The 17,567-nt window shown below is 33.1% G+C and overlaps 1 protein-coding gene across 1 annotated transcript; it reads left to right on the top strand.

Annotated features, from left to right (window-relative positions):
* Nucleotides 1-4,068: 4,068 nt before the first annotated feature.
* Nucleotides 4,069-9,025, top strand: LOC136275442 (microfibrillar-associated protein 1-like). The gene is made up of 11 exons (XM_066084683.1): nucleotides 4,069-4,350; nucleotides 4,544-4,595; nucleotides 4,990-5,187; nucleotides 5,500-5,635; nucleotides 5,757-5,819; nucleotides 6,183-6,307; nucleotides 6,721-6,829; nucleotides 7,058-7,218; nucleotides 7,522-7,681; nucleotides 7,940-8,032; nucleotides 8,410-9,025. Exons 1-11 carry the CDS (start codon nucleotides 4,281-4,283, stop codon nucleotides 8,587-8,589), a joined length of 1,347 nt encoding a protein of 448 aa, XP_065940755.1. The 5' UTR covers nucleotides 4,069-4,280; the 3' UTR covers nucleotides 8,590-9,025.
* Nucleotides 9,026-17,567: the final 8,542 nt, after the last annotated feature.

Below are 17,567 nucleotides of genomic sequence, written 5' to 3'. Positions count from 1 at the left end.
AATTTAAAGTGCTGATTGACCTCGGAGGAACAGCAGACAGAATGATCACTGCTTGAAATGATCTATCGTTAAGACATGCAGTCGTTAGAATATTTTCTCTTGACCATATTCATATTTTTTTATTTTTTTTTAGATTTTACCAGACTGAAACCCTATTAAATAAGCTTCATAATACATTTATAAGCATGAAACAGGTCTTAAATTACAAGAAAGTGATAGGCCTCATGTGCGGATCTAGATCGGGGTGGAAAACAATATTATCCCTCAACCCCCCCCCCCCCCCACCCCCACGGAAAAAAATTCTGGATCCGCTCATGGCTCCTCTTTCTTAAAGATGAATTGAACATGAACCTATTATCCACCGATTCGAAAATGATTGTTTAAAAAAAAAAACCATGAAACAGTTGTTTTTGTTTTGTTCGTGTGTGGTAAAACGAAAAAAAATAACATGATTCACCAATAATAATTTTGGATCGATGATTTAATCCAACGATGAAACCAATAAATATAGCGAGCTGAGATTCATAACATATTAAGATTTAGTTTGTTTATAATTATGTTGCAGTTGTTATTTAAAAGTTTTATATTTTGCGTATTTATATTTGGCACGCCGCATTGCCAATCGAGCGTGTATGCGAGTGAATTAGTGAATGTATGAATGCGTTTTGGTTAGTCACGTGAGGATTTTGTTTACGGGTGTATGTTGACCACGTTACTACTATACTACCGCTGACCAATAGAAATTTACGACTAAATTCATTAATATGCATGACTTTACTATAAACTCAGTATAAATAGCGTAAATCCCGCCAATTCCCCAATCCCACCTTCAATCTTCATGATAGAAACAGTGAAGTGGACCTTTACCTTACCTGTACAAGATATTTCATATATTTTGTAAACTCATAGTTCTGGATATCTGGTTTTATTTATTAAATATAATCCTCGAAATAAAGAACCAGTGTAAAGCTGAAATCAGTACCAGGGATTCAGCGTTATTTATTCACACACGACCCTGTGACAATTATACGGAAAAAATACCAATGAATCGGATGCTGATTTAGCCGATGTCTCAGATCAATGACGTTGGACACCACTCATGCAAGCGCAATGAAAAAAAACCTCAAAAAGGAAAATCCAATTTTGTTTATTAGTAAGGTTTTGTTTTTAAGCAACTCGATCTATTTAAAAAAAGAGAGACTATTTTGAAATCATGAAGGTTCGACGCATGCCCTTCATTTTACATATCTAGTTTCAAAAGAAATGGTCACGCTGCATAATTTTTTTTAAGGAAAGTACTTTGTTAAAATGTTATATTTTCTCATTAATCATCAATTGGCAATTATCGTTCAATAAAGGAATAAATCGTTCAATAAAGGAATAAATGGAATAGAAACAAAAACGGAAAAGTCCATTTTCGTTTATTAGGAAGGTTCTGTTTTTAAGCAACTTGATCTAAATAAAAAAACAACCCAATGAATATTTTGAAATCACGAAGGTTCGACACACTTGATTTTACAAACCATTGACCAATCAGTGATGCCGCATATTTAAAGTAACGTTTTAACGTAGTTCAGTCGAACACACAGCACACACTAGTACTCAACTGAGTCTTGAATATTTTTATTGTAGTTTAGCATATAAATACCAAGAACGAATACAAGTTTAATTAATAAAAGAACGTGTTATTAAAAATATAAACAGTGTAAAAGATTTGTATCTCTTTCTTACTGATTGTCCACTAAATGAAGCAGAGAGAAACATATATTCCAGAGTTCATGATATCTAGATGTTATTCCATCCACTCCTTTCTGTGATGAATTATAAAAATCTACCAAGACTGTTAATTTTCAAACAAGAGTCAATAGGGGTTTTTTTCTGTTGTAATAATTCTTGCATTATATTTCGATTATATACGAGGGTTGTCCAAAAAGTTCGTGGACACATGTAATTTTATTCCAAATAACGGCGCCATTATCACGAGAGCATTATAATATTTTAATACAGAGTATACTATTGTACATGTATATGCATAAAAATCAGAGCAATGTACATTTTTGTATTGGAGTTATCATTATATATACAATGCCTATACAGGCGGCACGGTCCAGTCTGACGTTGGCTTATAACGACGTATCTTTAACGTCGTAGTCCTGGGGCTCACCTGAGAGTAATATGCCGCATTTACCGTTTGGTCAGAGGGTACAATAGCATACTCCATCAAAATATCGCCTGTGCCACTTAATTGTGGATAAGTAAACTAGAACTAATTCGATGGTTTTCCTGTTTTCTTAATCGTTTGTTTTGTTTCTATCGGTGTTTACCCCAGTTGATACAATTTTATGATGAAGCGCTGTTCCGTGCCGTCAGATGATGTCGCTTTTTCATGCGTTTTTAAAGACATGTTCTTGTCGTAATATCTTTTAAAAGTCCTCTGCTAGTTTGAAAATAGCTTCATACGACGTGCGAAAATGACTTACACCATACAGACTACATCATAATAGAAGATTATGAAGTTTTGAAATGTTTTATAAAGATTGTAAATATTGATATCTAAAAACTCAATTACAAAGTTTGGACAATTTTTACGCTAGGTCGTGTATACATTCCGCAATCCTTTGATAAATGAAAATTTTAGTTTATTTCTATGGGAAACATTAAAAAAACACTTAGGTTTCTTTTGAAATTTTATGACAAAGATTTTGATATACAATTTGTATATGTAAACCCATTTAGAATGACAAAAACGCGATTGTCCACGAACTTTTTGGACTTTAGAAAAAATATCGCTTTTGTTCTGTGCGTTAAAAAAAAAGAGAAGAAAGATTAGGATAGTACACAAGGCAACAATTATGAGCACAATGAAAAGAAGTGAAGCTGAAGTGCACGGCACAACTGCTTATAAATTAATTAAGTTGTCTCATTTAAAACACAGCGTGCATTGTAATTATAATTTCCTAGTTAAATTAGAATATTATCAGTTTAATTTCGATCTTTGCTAAATCGGCCTTAAGGGTGTTATTTACTCAGGGTTTGAGTTCTCAAATTCCGATTGTTAAAAAGTTCAATATAATGAGTAAAATTTGTTCTAAACACAAAAAGTATTTATGAAATGAATTATTATTGACAAAACATTCAATAGTTTTACTTAATTATGGAATTATGCTCAAACAAAAATTGACTTTTAGCCAAACAGAGGAAATTCGGACTAAATTTTACAGATTTTGTTTTCTGCTAAAAGTTTTTTGGCAGTAGTCTAATATTAAAAGTTAGGATTTTATATTTAAGTCTACGTAATTTTGCATATTTTCCGTTGGTTTTACCTCACTTATTCATTAAAATAATCTTATGGCCCGAATAATAATAAAATTGAAAAATGCTTAAAAACATTAAAAGACATCATATCTCAAAATTTTGATCATTGACCTCATATAAATCTTATGCCAACAGAATAAGGTCAATATAAGTAGTTCAATATCATAAATGTTTTTGTATTATCATCATTCAATTTTTTGTAAAATTGAATCAAAAATGGGTAGGGATTTGAAAACAGATAGAGGAAATTCGGACTGAATTATTTTTAAAAATTGATGCTGAAATCTTAATGTTGTGTACTTATTTAGTGCCATTACCATTCGTAAACTGTAACTTATTTTTTAAAGTGTTTAATTATTTGTAATATTTTTATAATTAAGAAAATCTCAATCGTAGTGTAAAATTTTATGGGATTTTTCTTGAATTTTCAATAAATATTCAATGGCCATTAACTCAAAAAGTAGGTCATTGACCTACTTTTCTGAAAGTGAAAAATAACAATACAAGCAAAGGTCTATAACACACAATAGATGGTTTTTCATTATCATCAGTGGATTTTTTTTTCATTCTGAGTAAACGTCATCCTTAATATTTTATTCCTAATAGATTTTTTGTTATTTTAGTTCATTATTATTTTATATAATTTGTTTGTTTTATTTTTTATTTCTTTTTTTTTTTTTGGTGGTGAGCGTATCCGGATAAATATTTTCTTATGAAGTGGTTTTTATTTTAGAATATTAAAGAGCGATCATCAGTCAAGCGTTTGTTATAAAGGGGGAAAGAAGTGTTTACGATAAGCTCGTGTTTGGCACTGGTAAACGAAAGTTTTGTGCTTCTGAGTGAACAATCTGTATCTCAAATTGACAATGTGATGTAGTGATCTCTTCTGATAAACGTAGATCAGCAACATCTTCTCTTTGATCAGTGTTACTGACTTATTTGGAGTACAGAATTCGGTAATAAACATGTCGAAAGCATTTCCAAACGTTCCCATTCAGTCCACGGCAGGTGCCATCCCCATGAAAAATGAGAAAGGTAATTAATGCTTTTGATATCTCAGAACTACGAAATATCTCCAGCAGAATTTGAATATCTTGCAGCAATGTGGTGACTACTAGATTTCTTAACATTTATTCTACCATAGATTTGATTTATGTATCGTGCATTTACTACTATCTGAAAAAGATGTTTATTTCTTCTGTTTAGTAATAAAAAACTTACATTTCAGGGGAGGTTGTTATGCAGAAAGTGAAGGTTAACAGATACGTAACAGGAAAACGGTAAAATTTATGAAAACTTATGTATACTAAATCACTCTATGAATTTGATTGTGAAAAAGAAACATTGGTTTTTGACAATATAGACTATTCCAACATGTTTTAGAAAGTGAATATGTAAATGTATGCAATTTTTTTAAGTAGATTGCAATTTATAACAGTTTTATTATAGTATCAAAATTAAAAGCTGACATTATGTAACATGTATTAATGAATATGCATTATTCCCCCTTTCATCTTTCAGTGTCATATAAAATCTTGATTTCTGTTGTAACGATCGGATTATCATAACACAGAATGAGAGCACTATTCATGTTCCCCTTCATTCATGAATTTCAATGGCTTATAAAATGTTTCCAGTCATTGTATTAATCATAAAATACATTGGAATTTGTAGACCAGATTTTGCACCAGACAGCAGTGGAGGTGAAGAAAGTGATGAGGAATTTGAGTTCAACAGAAAGAAGAAGCAGCAACAGGCTAATGAAGACAGCGCACCAGAGGAAGAAGAGATTCCTTTGGACACACAAGACCGACGACTCAGGCGATTACAAAACCGCGGAGATGTTGGTTATGATAGTGATGACGATGACAGGTACCTTCTATAGTTAATTTGATAATGTTGTGATATGGTTTAAACACTTTACTTTTTTGTGTTTTTCTGAATTGAACATTTTTTCATGAAAAAGTGAAATACATTTATTTTAATATTAAAATCAGATTTGTTTATCAAAATATATCCAAAATCAAAATCACTTTACAATTGCTATGATATTTAAGCTTTATCATATGTACGGTAATGCTTGTTGACAAGAGCAGAAAGTGGAAGTCTTTGATTTGATATGAATTTTTGAGAGAGAGAGAAAAATGAGCCCACAACCTTAAAAATTATTTATTTTGGTTATAGGATTGCAAGGCACAGAAGGGAGGTAGTGGAACCAGAACTTATTCAGGAGAAATCCGATTCTGAAGATGAACGACACAGGAAGAGATTTGGAGAAGAGGAAGAAAGCAGTGAAGAGGAAGAGGAGTTGGATGAAGAGGTACAATGATTATGTTGATTGTAATAATGCCTGAATAAAATAAATGTTTGCTCCAGTTCGTTATTGCATGCATGTTTTTCACAAGAAGTAAGTTGTTTATAGAGATATTTTGTATATTTAGGAAATTGAAAGAAGAAGACTTCTCCTTCGCCAGCGAATGCAACAGAGACAAGAGGAGGAGGAGGTTTGTAAATGAAATATTTGTATATAATCTTTGTTTCGTTCACGTAGGATAATGTTTAGAAATAAGCATAAACATTCATCTTATGAGGAACAAGGTTCAGAATTTGCTGTTGTATCAATGGGATGGAGGAGGATGAGAGAGAGAGAGAGAGAGAGAGAGAGAGAGAGAGAGAGAGAGAGAGAGATCATTTTATGATATTGAATAAGGATGGATTTCTGCATTTAATTTTTAATTTTAATATATTTAATAATAATGTAAATATCTGTAGTGATACATATATACATATATGTGTTGAATTGATAATCCTGTTTGGAGTTAACTGATGGCAGAACTGATAAGCATTAACTTATTTGTATTTTACAGGAAGTTTTAGAAGTGGAGGAAGAAAAGGTGGAGGGGGAGAGTGAGGAGGAATCCTCTGAATATGAAGAATATTCTGATTCTGAGGAAGAAACTGGTCCCAGACTAAAACCTGTGTTTGTCAGGAAGTAAGTTCATTGAGTATTCCGCTGTGCATTCCTAAAACTTAAACTTAAAGATAATAGGGAACTAAAGGAGATGTATTTAAATGAATACTAAGAAAACTACTTGCAGACATGTGGAGTATGTTGTATTTACCATTCGACTGTAAACCCCCCCCCCCCCAAAACATGCATCATTTACCATTTGACTGTAAACTTAAAACAAAAAGTTTTCAGATATAATTTATTCATTGATAAAATCTATGTAGAAAATTTCTTATGAACAGTTATACTGTACATGTTATACTGTACATGTAAGATTGTTAGATTCTATTCTAAAATCACCAGGCTAAATAAATCTATTGTGTTACTTGACCGAGTAGTTCATATTGGTCTCCTAAGATGCTCTATTATCTGTATGGTGCTGGTGTATTTATCAGACGAGACAGAATCACCATTCAGGAGAAGGAAAAAGAAGAAGAAAAGAAACGAGAAATGGAAATTGAGGCGAAGAAAATAGCAGAGGAAAGAAGGTCCCACACATTAAAGGTACCCACCTTGAATAACCACAAAAAGTATTTTTGGAAGACATACAGCTGTATTTATTTTACAGATAATGACTACTAGACAAAAAAGCCATTTTTTTTATACTTGAAGGATCTGAATTTTTGATGTACATGTACCAGTATTTTGCACCAGAACTCCAGTCCCTTGTACATCTACAATTTTCGCTGTTTATACTTTACAAACATTCTTCATCAGTATTTCTGTTTGTAGATTATCAAAGATGATGCTCGCAAGGCAGTTGAAGAGGAGAAAACTGTGGAGGATGCCTGTGATGCTCTGGACTCTGGTGATGAAAACGACGAAGAAGAGTACGAGGCGTGGAAAGTCCGAGAGCTGAGGCGACTAAAGAGAGACAAGGAGGAGCGCGAAAAGTAGGCCATTCTAATATACTGGTTAATAAGGTTAAGATAAGTGAGAATGGATTATAAAAAATTATGATATACATTGTTGATTCTTGGTCAGTTCATAAGTCATAATACATTTGTTGAAGAAATTTTTTGAACAAGAAATATTTATGAACAATTTGGGATTTTCATGTGGGAAACTTATTTGTGCTCATAGTGAAGTTACATGTGTATTTGTTATATGCATGTTTAAACAATACATGTTCTTATCTTCCTAATGTTTATGTATTTTGAAAATTCATTTAAAAAATAAATTACCCAACTTTATAGCATTGAAAAAGATAAGATGGAGATAGAGAGAGTGCGAAACATGAGTGAGGCAGAGAGACGACAGGAGTTTGCACAGAATCCCAAACTTGTCACAAACAAAGCCCCCAAAGGCAAATACAAGTTTCTACAGAAGTATTATCACAGAGGTGCCTTCTTTGTGGTAAGTTTGGTAGTAAAGCCATAGCAAAGGACCAAACTTTTAGTTAATAAAAACAGTCATTTTTGCAGTACATGTATATTTGAAATTCATGAAAGATAATGACATGAACTTGGGACATGAAGATTAATGTGAAGAAATTTAATAATAAATGATAAATACATTTTAATTGAATCTTTTTTTATCTGATTTTTGGAAACTTACTTTTTACATCAGCTTGTATAATATTATGTTCAAATCAAATCTACTTTTCTTTCGCAGCAAAACGATGAAGACAATATGTACAAACAGGACTTCTCATCACCTACACTTGAGGATCATTTTGATAAAACAATTCTTCCCAAAGTCATGCAGGTGATTAGAGTAGTATTTAGACTTAGTTCTGGTATAAATACAAAATCTCCATCTTTCCTTAGGTATTTCACTTGTTGAACATTCAAGTACCTTCATAGGATTTCCATCTGTAGGATTTGCATTTGGGTTTTTTTTTCAATTTTTTGTGGAAAAATCTTTGCAGCTTTTGCTCTCTGTAAAAATAATTTCTACAATGGACTTTTTTGAGTTTTAAATACTTTGTAATTCTGTAGATTGTTTTGAAGAATTATAAAAAATATATTGGGCATGCTGTTATTTGATATACATGTAGCATGAAGGCAGACCTTTCCCATGAAAGAAATAAAACTGCATAAAATAATATGATTTCAACTGAGTTGAATCATTTGTTTTTTCAGGTCAAGAACTTTGGACGATCTGGGCGCACCAAATACACCCACTTGGTGGACCAGGACACCACCCAGTTTGACTCGCCCTGGATAGCAGACACCGCCCAGAATCTCAAGACCCACATGACCAAGGGAGGTGGAATGAAACAGGTCTTCAACAGGCCAGCAGCCAAGTCAAAGCGAAAGTGAAAGCAAGTTCAGTGGAGTGTGAAAGGAAAATTTTGTTGTTGTGCTTGGCTGGTACTTCCGAAATGCATTGTATGATAGCAAGTGTTTTTAGAAAAAAAACTTGTTATATTTAGAGAGTGGGAAAATGATAATATTGCAAGCCTTTGGTGAGTGTACCTATAGGAAAACATGAAAGAAAGTTTTGGAATGGTACTGTAAGAAATTGTGAGACACATAAAGACACTGTGATTAACTAATTATTATAATAAATATCAGAAACATCGAGGTTGGTTACAAGCATGTAGTAGAAGTTTGAAGTCTCTTATTCGAAAGTATTGATGTGTTCATCATTCTTATAATTGCCATTAAAATCATCAGTGGAGTAATTGATTAAGAATTTTTCTTTGATTGTACATAATATGGTGATAAATATATATAAAACATGTTTCTTACTTCATACATTTGTTATTTATGGTAGATTAAGTTGTGTCCAAAGAATGACCTCCATGGGTCAGAAAAGGGCTACAATTTAGAATAGAGTATAAAAATATTTAGGAAACATTACAAAAGCTGAATATGAAAATGATTTAATGTAGGCTTCAAACAATGGAATAGATAAAGTTTCAAGTTTATACGGTTATCCCAAGCGGTTGGAGAGGTTTGATGGTAATTAGTTTCCGTCTTAATGTCAATCCTTGCCACCCCCCCCCCCCCCCCCCCAACACACACACAAGAGAAAAATAGTAATTCAAATATTTAGTATGTCTGTTTTAAAACGGGGCTAAGATGATCCATACTGGTATGCCATTCAGATGTCAACTTAATTGATCGCATATCAATGAAACGTGCATGACCAGTGTTAAATTTATGAGATGTCCAAGTTTTCTAAAAGGTTTGGAAAACCTACCACCTTTCAAATGAGCATATCGGACAAAAATTTGCACCCACAGTAAAGACTACATAGAAGTTACTTAGAGTTAAACTGATTTTAGATGTTGCTTAGCAGAACGGAAAATTACGATATCAAGTTACCAATCATTACTTTTAAATGATGTAAATCCAACAATACTCTTAATATTGTTTTTATTTAATATTAGAAATATGAGTTGTTTTATAATGGATATTTGTTTTTATGAAATTTCATTAACCATATAAGCAAAGCGCAAAGGTTGCTCAAGTGCGAAGCGGAAAATAAAATAAAAATACATACCTTTAAATTTAGACTAAAATGAATGTTAATATATGGACAAAGTTTAATAAGAAGATTAATATATATATAAGAATTGCCAAAATATAATAACCAAAACAGAAATATTTTTAGCTTTGTTAATATATCGGTTAACAATTATCATTGGTTAATAATATATGTTACAATCGGGTTGTCAGGACTGTAAGTCTACTAAATTAAATATTATTGACCATCGCATGCACTGTATTGTATGCGCTGCCTTTTATTTAAAAAATGCAGTTTTGATTAATTAAATAATAATTTTTTTTAAATGGTAAATAAGTAAATTGACAAGTTTATCAAGTTAACGACTCGATTTTTTTCATTCAGTCCCGTTTCCGTGTCGATCGGTGTACGTTTTAGAGACATTCGAATGAACCGAAGAGAAAACCAATAGAATCATTCATTATTACGAGTGTGTGATAGTAAAATTCCACCGAGGGGACAAGATTCACTGTCTAGGACGAGGCTTTGCCGAGTCCTAGACCGTGAATCTTGGCCCCGAGGTGGAATTTCACTATCCCACACGAGTTTATAATGAATGATTATTTTTCTCGCATTATATTAGCTTAAAAAATGATGTTTGACAACTTTCTGTTGTGTCGTTCAAAAGATTACTTTCGGTTTATCCCTCCGCGTGCTTCAAATAGTGCAAGTTATAAATGAAAGCATATGACAGTTTTTTCAATTAAAATATGAAAAATTGTAATTAATTATGCAACACAATTACTTAATGGATAATCTCAATGCATTGTTTTGCATTTCCCTACAGCAGACAACGTTTGTTTACGTTTTAAAACGGCGTAGTAATACACAGTGTAAGACAGAAAAATCTCACACTGCTGTCTCACACCGGACAAACCGATCTCACACCGGTGATAATGCGAGAAAAATCAGTCAGCCGGACCGTCGGTCCCTATCTTTTTTTCTTTGTCTTGTCGGCGCAACTACTCTTTTAAAAACTGCTGCACAGAATGGACGAATGGAAAACAAATTGAATCACTATTGACATAAATTGAAATAAATGAAATAAATATGAAAAGAACCCAATAACAAATAAAAGCATTTTTTACAAATATTTTGCTGCAATATATTTATTACTACCCTTGGTTAAATCAAAACAAAATAACTTCATCCAAAACGAAAGAGCATTCTCCGAATTTGCTCCTTACTAAATTTAGAGTATTTATCCTTGATATAATTATCGTATTTCTGCTGAAACAAGTTGGAAACTCTGGTAAATTTGTTGGGGGTCTTTCTGGTCTTGGAGAGAACTGTTGAGAGCACGCTAAGGTCGTTCCAAATGGACAATACTTTGGTGCGCTTGACATCCGGAGAAACAGAAGCGCTCACTTCTTCCATATTAACGATGTCAGAGATAAGCAGCGAATCGGGGGACTTCCGTGGCTCGAGAAAACTGGAACATATTGCAATTGTAGAGGCTAGAAGAATTAGTAGCTGCATGTTGGTTGGACCTGAAACCAAGGGGGAAAAGCTTATTCATACTATAGATTATACTTGGTATAAATAATAATTGTCACAGTTGTATTATGTATTTATTTACTTCTTTTGTTTTTAAATTGTAGTTGTGAATTTATCCTTAAATAGATGAACAATGTACATTGTCTGCATGATAAATTCGTTTATTTTTTTCATTTACAATACCTATGATACTTAAAATCACAGGCGCCTGACGTTAGATATTTTTTCTCGTGATAAAAAATTGTTTGACTGAAATGTCAAACTTTCATTGGTTTAAACATGACACGTGACTGCCAGATATATCTCTATGTCAGTCTGTTGAGAACTTATATTCGGCAATATGGCCGACCCTTTGCCCACACACATCGACAATGCATAATATTTCACACAGAAACCGTGTTCCGTTATAGTTCTTAAAATATTTGGAGAAGCTTCTTTGAAATTACTTTTTTTGAGTAGATGCCTTCGAATTTACGTCACAATGTTATGTAAAATGGCAGCGTCGAGATTTGATTAAACCTCTGCAGAAGAAAGAGAAAAGCAACAAAATATTGCAAATAAGCAAGGGTGAAGACTTTGACTGTGTTAAATTTGACGAGATGAAAGGCCACTTTTACCTTGATTTTCGAAAGTCTAGATCATCGCTTTAATAGTCCCCGGGAAAAAAAACCCCTATTATCAGGTTAATCAATCTCATGGACGGTTCGACTTCGCCTGAAATCGCCTCGCCGTCAATGAGATTAATCAACCCGATTTATTTCCAAATCAAATCAAATCAAATCAATTTATTTTCACTCAAACCGTCAACATGACGGTACATGAGGTACACACATATATATATATAAATATTTACAAATGTATGTATAGAGTCAGAGGTACATGTACAGTACAAATTAGAGAGAAAAAAATATGAGAAAAAAGTACAAATGTTCAAGGAGGACAGACTGATTCAAAAATTTCATTTATAAATAAACAGAGTTTTTTGAGTTTTTCAAGTTTTAAAGTAGACAATAATTCACAAAATTTAAAAGTGTTTGGTCTTACACAAAATCTAGGTTCCAAGTATTTTTGTCTAATACATGAAAGAGCATTACATTCTAATATAAAGTGCATTTCATCAGCTATTTGATTTTTATTACATAATGTGCAACATCTTTCATTAAGAGGAATGCCTAACCATCTACCAGTTTCTACAGGAAGTCGGTGATTCGACGTACGGAATTTAACAAGAATTTTTCGAAGTTTTGATGGCAGAATACTCAAATATTTTTCATATCCAAAAATAAATTTGAAAGTTCTATATATATGACCTTTTGAAGAATTTGCAATATCAGCCGACCATTTCTGCACATACTGGTCTTTAAGCCTTTGCTTGACAGCATTTGTAATCCAAATAACATTTACAGTACATTGTTCATTCCAAATGTTTGAAAAACCACACTTATTAAATATAGAATGTATACAATCAATCCATGGGTTTTTAGAAAAGTCATTATTACATTGATTCAATAAGTATTTGTAAAGTCTGTAGTCTGTCGGTAACAAACCCAATACTAGTAATAATATAACCCCCTTTAATGATAAACGAATGCATTCCTATAGTATAAGATAGGCGATATATATTTATTTTTTTATTATGAGAAAATATATGATATGCCTCTGCTTGAAATGAAATTGTTTTTCTGTTATTCAAAAAGCTAGTTTATTAAAAAGAAATGGTTTCCCGATCGCCTTATTTCGCTTTAAGATTCGCACCTATGTGGAATCCAACTGCACAACACCCAGTTACATGTATAATTAACTTAAAAAAAATTTTTTTTAATAACATTGATCATTGAAATAATAAGACCCACAAACCTATTGAGTTTTTTCCTTCCGCTGTCTCTTATGTCCTTTGACGTTCAAAGAAACCAAAATTTCATCTGATTTTTAATTCAGTTTCCCTTTTAAATCACCTGCAAGTGTTCCATTGGGCTTCACTTACAGCGACATCTCCACCGGAGGGTGTGAATTTAATTGTCACCCTCCGAGAAATAATATACTTTTAACACAAATAGATTTTCGTGAACGGAGGAATAGGTTTTTTGCACAACATTGGCGAAAAAAGCGATCTTTAACCACTTAAACGTGAATATGCCTTACACCCTGGCTACCGTAGGCCATAGAACTTCCATTTTACCAATGTATATAACTATTTACATAGTGTTAAGAATGTGGAAATATTCTTCAATCAATCTTCTTTTATCTGAGCTGAAAAATCATGCAGTTTTAACTTTTTTAAAAATCTCATTTTGCTCGGCGTCCGTCGGCCGTCCGTCGTTTGGACCGCCCGTCTTTAGGCATGTCTGTCTGTTTCCCTTTTCCGTTTGTACGAAAAGGGGAAACGGAGCGGGGTTAGAGAGATCGCGCTATTCCTCCTGATGTTTAATATATATATATATATAAATCTTAAAGTTATAAATAAAAATGTGTCCTATGTATTTTGGGGGGCTGGGTGGTTTTGGAGGGCTTGAGCACAGGGGCATCTTATCCGCTCTGATCTCTATGATATATATACATACTGTATGTGTATTATTTATATATATGTAATAAAGACGTCGGAACCGGGGGGGGGGGGGGGGGGGGGGCTAGGGGGAGGCTTAGCTACCCCCCTCCCAAAACATTTTTTGCAAATTTAGACGTAAACAATAACGATAACTCTTTTTTGCTTGTCAAGATTTTTCATAAGTTTAGCCCCCGACTTCCAATTTGCTTCCGACGCCACTGTATTATAGAGAGCAGAGCTGATAAGATGCCCTGTGGCTGGATGGTGTTTTTTTTTTAGACTAAATAAATCTCCTTACAGAAGACTTCTGTAAAAAGATATTGTGTAACATTAAAATTTAAAGTTAAAGTACATCTTCTTTACTTACAAATAGATTTTAGCTATAATTATCAAAAAAATAAAGTCGATCTGAAGGGCATTTTGTTGACAACCCATCCTCACTATCGTATGCATGGGGTAGCGGACATTGTCAAAACAAAACAAAAACCCACCATACATTTAATAAAAAAAGAACTCATTAGCGTGGTAGGTAAATTCCATTCATACGGTGAGGAAATGGGAAACTATTTGTCGGGAACAGTGTAGAGATTAGAAAATCTTGTCAAGTTTTTAGGGTTTAGAATGTAACTTAGTAATCTTGAAATAAATCTCCTGAGCATGTCTTACATTACATGCCACTTATTGCCTCGCATCTATAAAATTACCACAGAAAAGTTGTGTCCATGACGAAACTGCATGACTGCAATTTGTTTTCAAACATTAGCTATATTTAAGTATAATTGATAAGATAGAATTACAATTTATATTGTTTGAGGAAAAAAACCAATTCGCCCACACGTATATCTAAATATGATCTAATGTTTTCAAAACCCAGGCGTGGATCCAGAAAATTTCTCAGGGAAGGTCTACGAGGGATAAGTGTGTTTGCCAGATCTAGAGTGTCCAATGTGTATTTTTGATAACTTTACTATATGCAGATCCGCGTACCTTTAACTTAATTCATATTTATCTATTGGCTTATACAATTAATGTCCAATAAATTTTACTTACAGTAAGATCATTCGTATATATCCATATGTACTACAGTAACTAAAAATTCACTACTGTACGATGTATATACATACATGTATAATACTTTTACATTATAGTATCTCACCTACATGTATTTTATTTATATCTAACCTTTTATTTTGATTTCATCATTTCATGCTAAAATTGCTTAAAGTTTGTCACAAATGTATTACCAGTTGATTGTGAAAAGCACCCACTCTCAATCTGTTTATCAAAAGCATATCCATGCAATACTGGAAATAATGAAAGATTCTAGAGAATATTTTTCGGCAAACAACGTGTAGTATCAGACAAAGTGGACCATAATTATCTAATACTAAATCGTGATTAATATTGGGGACATATTGCATACACACCCAACTGTTCGCGTGGAAAACATTAAATAACCTTTTCTTTATTTGTAAAAAAGAATGTATCTGTGATAGATATTAATTAAAGTTCATATATACATGTATCATTCCGTTCATATGAACTATTACGTTCTGGCGTTTGTGTTTACTTTGATTGAGGGTAGTGAAAGTCTACCATAATCTATGGACTGCTAAATATATGCAGTTACAGCTGTTTAAAAATTAATATTAAATTAAAAAAAATAACTGCTTACGATGAATGATTACTGTAAACGTTTACGTTCAGTTTACAGCTTACTGTTACTGCTTATGTTTACAGCTTACCTTTACCTGCTTACGGTCACTGTTTACAGCGTACTGTTAACTGTAGCTGTTTACAACCTAATATTATGTCCAACTTTTTTTTAAAATATAAAATCATAAATACATCCTTTTAATAGTAATTTAAAGCGAGGTGTACTGTTCAGCTACAATATAGATTTTTACTTCCATTTAGGTATGGTATTAAAACCATTTTAACAAGACCTTGGACTTTCAGCAGGGCGTAGCTAACTATTCTTTGCGTCAACACAAGTTAAAAATGACGCGCTTTCAATCGAAATATACACCGATTGCGTAGTCTTGGCTCAAAAGCCAGACAAATCTGGTTGATTTCAAAGAGCCATGGCTGATTGGCTAGCAATGACGTAGACAGGACTACGCGACATTGCTGTTTGACACAGCTACCTAAACAGGCTAAGCTCTTGTTGAAATAGTTCTAAATTTCAGATTCCAACTATTAAATTGACATAACATTGGTTGTTTGAAAATTGCTATTCCTAGACTATACAGCGAACTACGTAGTTCTTGTTCTAAGCATTTAATAGGCGCTAACTCCAAAAAAGTTTTTACGTAATGTTTTGATTGACCTTTGTCCAATCAGATCGTAGTAGGCGGAGTTGAGACTAAGAATCATTTTAACTAGAGCTTGGACTTTGGGTAGTTGTGTTAATCAGCAATGTGACGTAGGTAGCTGTCTATGTCATTGCTAGGCACTCAGCTTTTGCTTTTTAAAATCAACAGGAAATGTCTGGCTTAATTTTGAGCCAAGACTACGCAATCAGTGCATATTTCACTTGAAACCGCGTTATTTTTAACTTGTTTTGTCAGAACCATTTTAACAAGACCTTGGACTTTCGGTTGGACGTAGCTATTTCTATTTCTTGCGTCAAAACAAGTTAAAATGACGCGGTTTCAAGCGAAATATACACCGATTGCGTAGTCTTAGCTCAAAAGCCAGACAAATCTGGTTGATTTCAAAGAGCCATGGCTGAATGGCCAGCAATGAAATAGACAGGCCTTCGTCACATTGCTGTTTGACACAACTATCCAAGCTCTTGTTAAAATGGTTCTAATAAACAGAGGTACTAGTATGTCGTCATAGAAATGTATACACCGACACAACTATAGATTATCGTTTATTAAACCACACTTTTTATTATTCTGTATTATTTACTGGTCTGCCGCGTTTGCGTAACGGTGTATGGGGTTTCTGCCAGTCATCTTCAGTGTCCGCATCATATTCTACGTACATTGATTGTCTTAATGAAGTTCGATTTTACTGGGTTATCAAAAAGGACTCAAAATTTTTACCATTTGGCAACCTCACTGGTTGAACATTTTCCTCGACAAAGGAAAATATGGATCCTAGTCCTCGGGACTGGAATTCAGTCTTGATGGAATATTTGTCGCATTAAAGAATGCACGGACAATGTCTCGATGAGCGATGGGGTCAGCCTATAAAAAAGAAGGACAGGATCTATATATATGTATGTATAGTTCTGAATCTTGAAAAATATAGGCATGTACTGGTACCCATATGCACGAAAATTGAATTCCCAGAATAATGTCATGTTGTAAATTTTGAATTTACCAAATCCCCCTCTCCTTTCCCTCTCTATATATAACGATCCGCACATGATTTTAATAATTTAATAATTTCACCAAATGTCTCTTTAACATGTTTAAAGGTTTCATTAGAAATTATAAATAAAGAAATTAACCGATTTAATAATGTCTTTATTGTATATCTATATAATGTGTAATATATTATATTACAACCCCCCCCCCCCCCCCAAAAAAAAAACCAACAAAAAACAACAACCCCAAAACCGAATGTGAAATCATTTTGTGTGTTCACGCGCGCGTGTGGAATGGGGTGGAAGAAAAAACAGTAAGCAGTAATCTGTTCAACAGTTGATACTGTTCAATTGGTATATACATGTACCTGACGGACGGTTAACGTACATCAGGGATGTATATATATATATATATTTCATATCAA

The sequence above is a fragment of the Magallana gigas genome, chromosome 5, assembly GCF_963853765.1.
Source record: "Magallana gigas chromosome 5, xbMagGiga1.1, whole genome shotgun sequence".
NCBI lineage: Eukaryota > Metazoa > Mollusca > Bivalvia > Ostreida > Ostreidae > Magallana > Magallana gigas.
The sequence above is the reverse complement of the archived record's forward strand: the minus strand, read 5'-3'. Positions and strand labels throughout refer to the sequence as shown.

Excerpts from the sequence above, each read along its gene's own strand:
- LOC136275442 (XM_066084683.1), top strand. The coding sequence starts at position 4,281 with ATGTCGAAAGCATTTCCAAACGTTCCCATTCAGTCCACGGCAGGTGCC. Across the intron at positions 5,636-5,756 it reads AAGAGGAGTTGGATGAAGAG|GAAATTGAAAGAAGAAGACT; the intron begins GTACAATGATTA and ends TTGTATATTTAG. Across the intron at positions 6,308-6,720 it reads AAACCTGTGTTTGTCAGGAA|ACGAGACAGAATCACCATTC; the intron begins GTAAGTTCATTG and ends TGTATTTATCAG.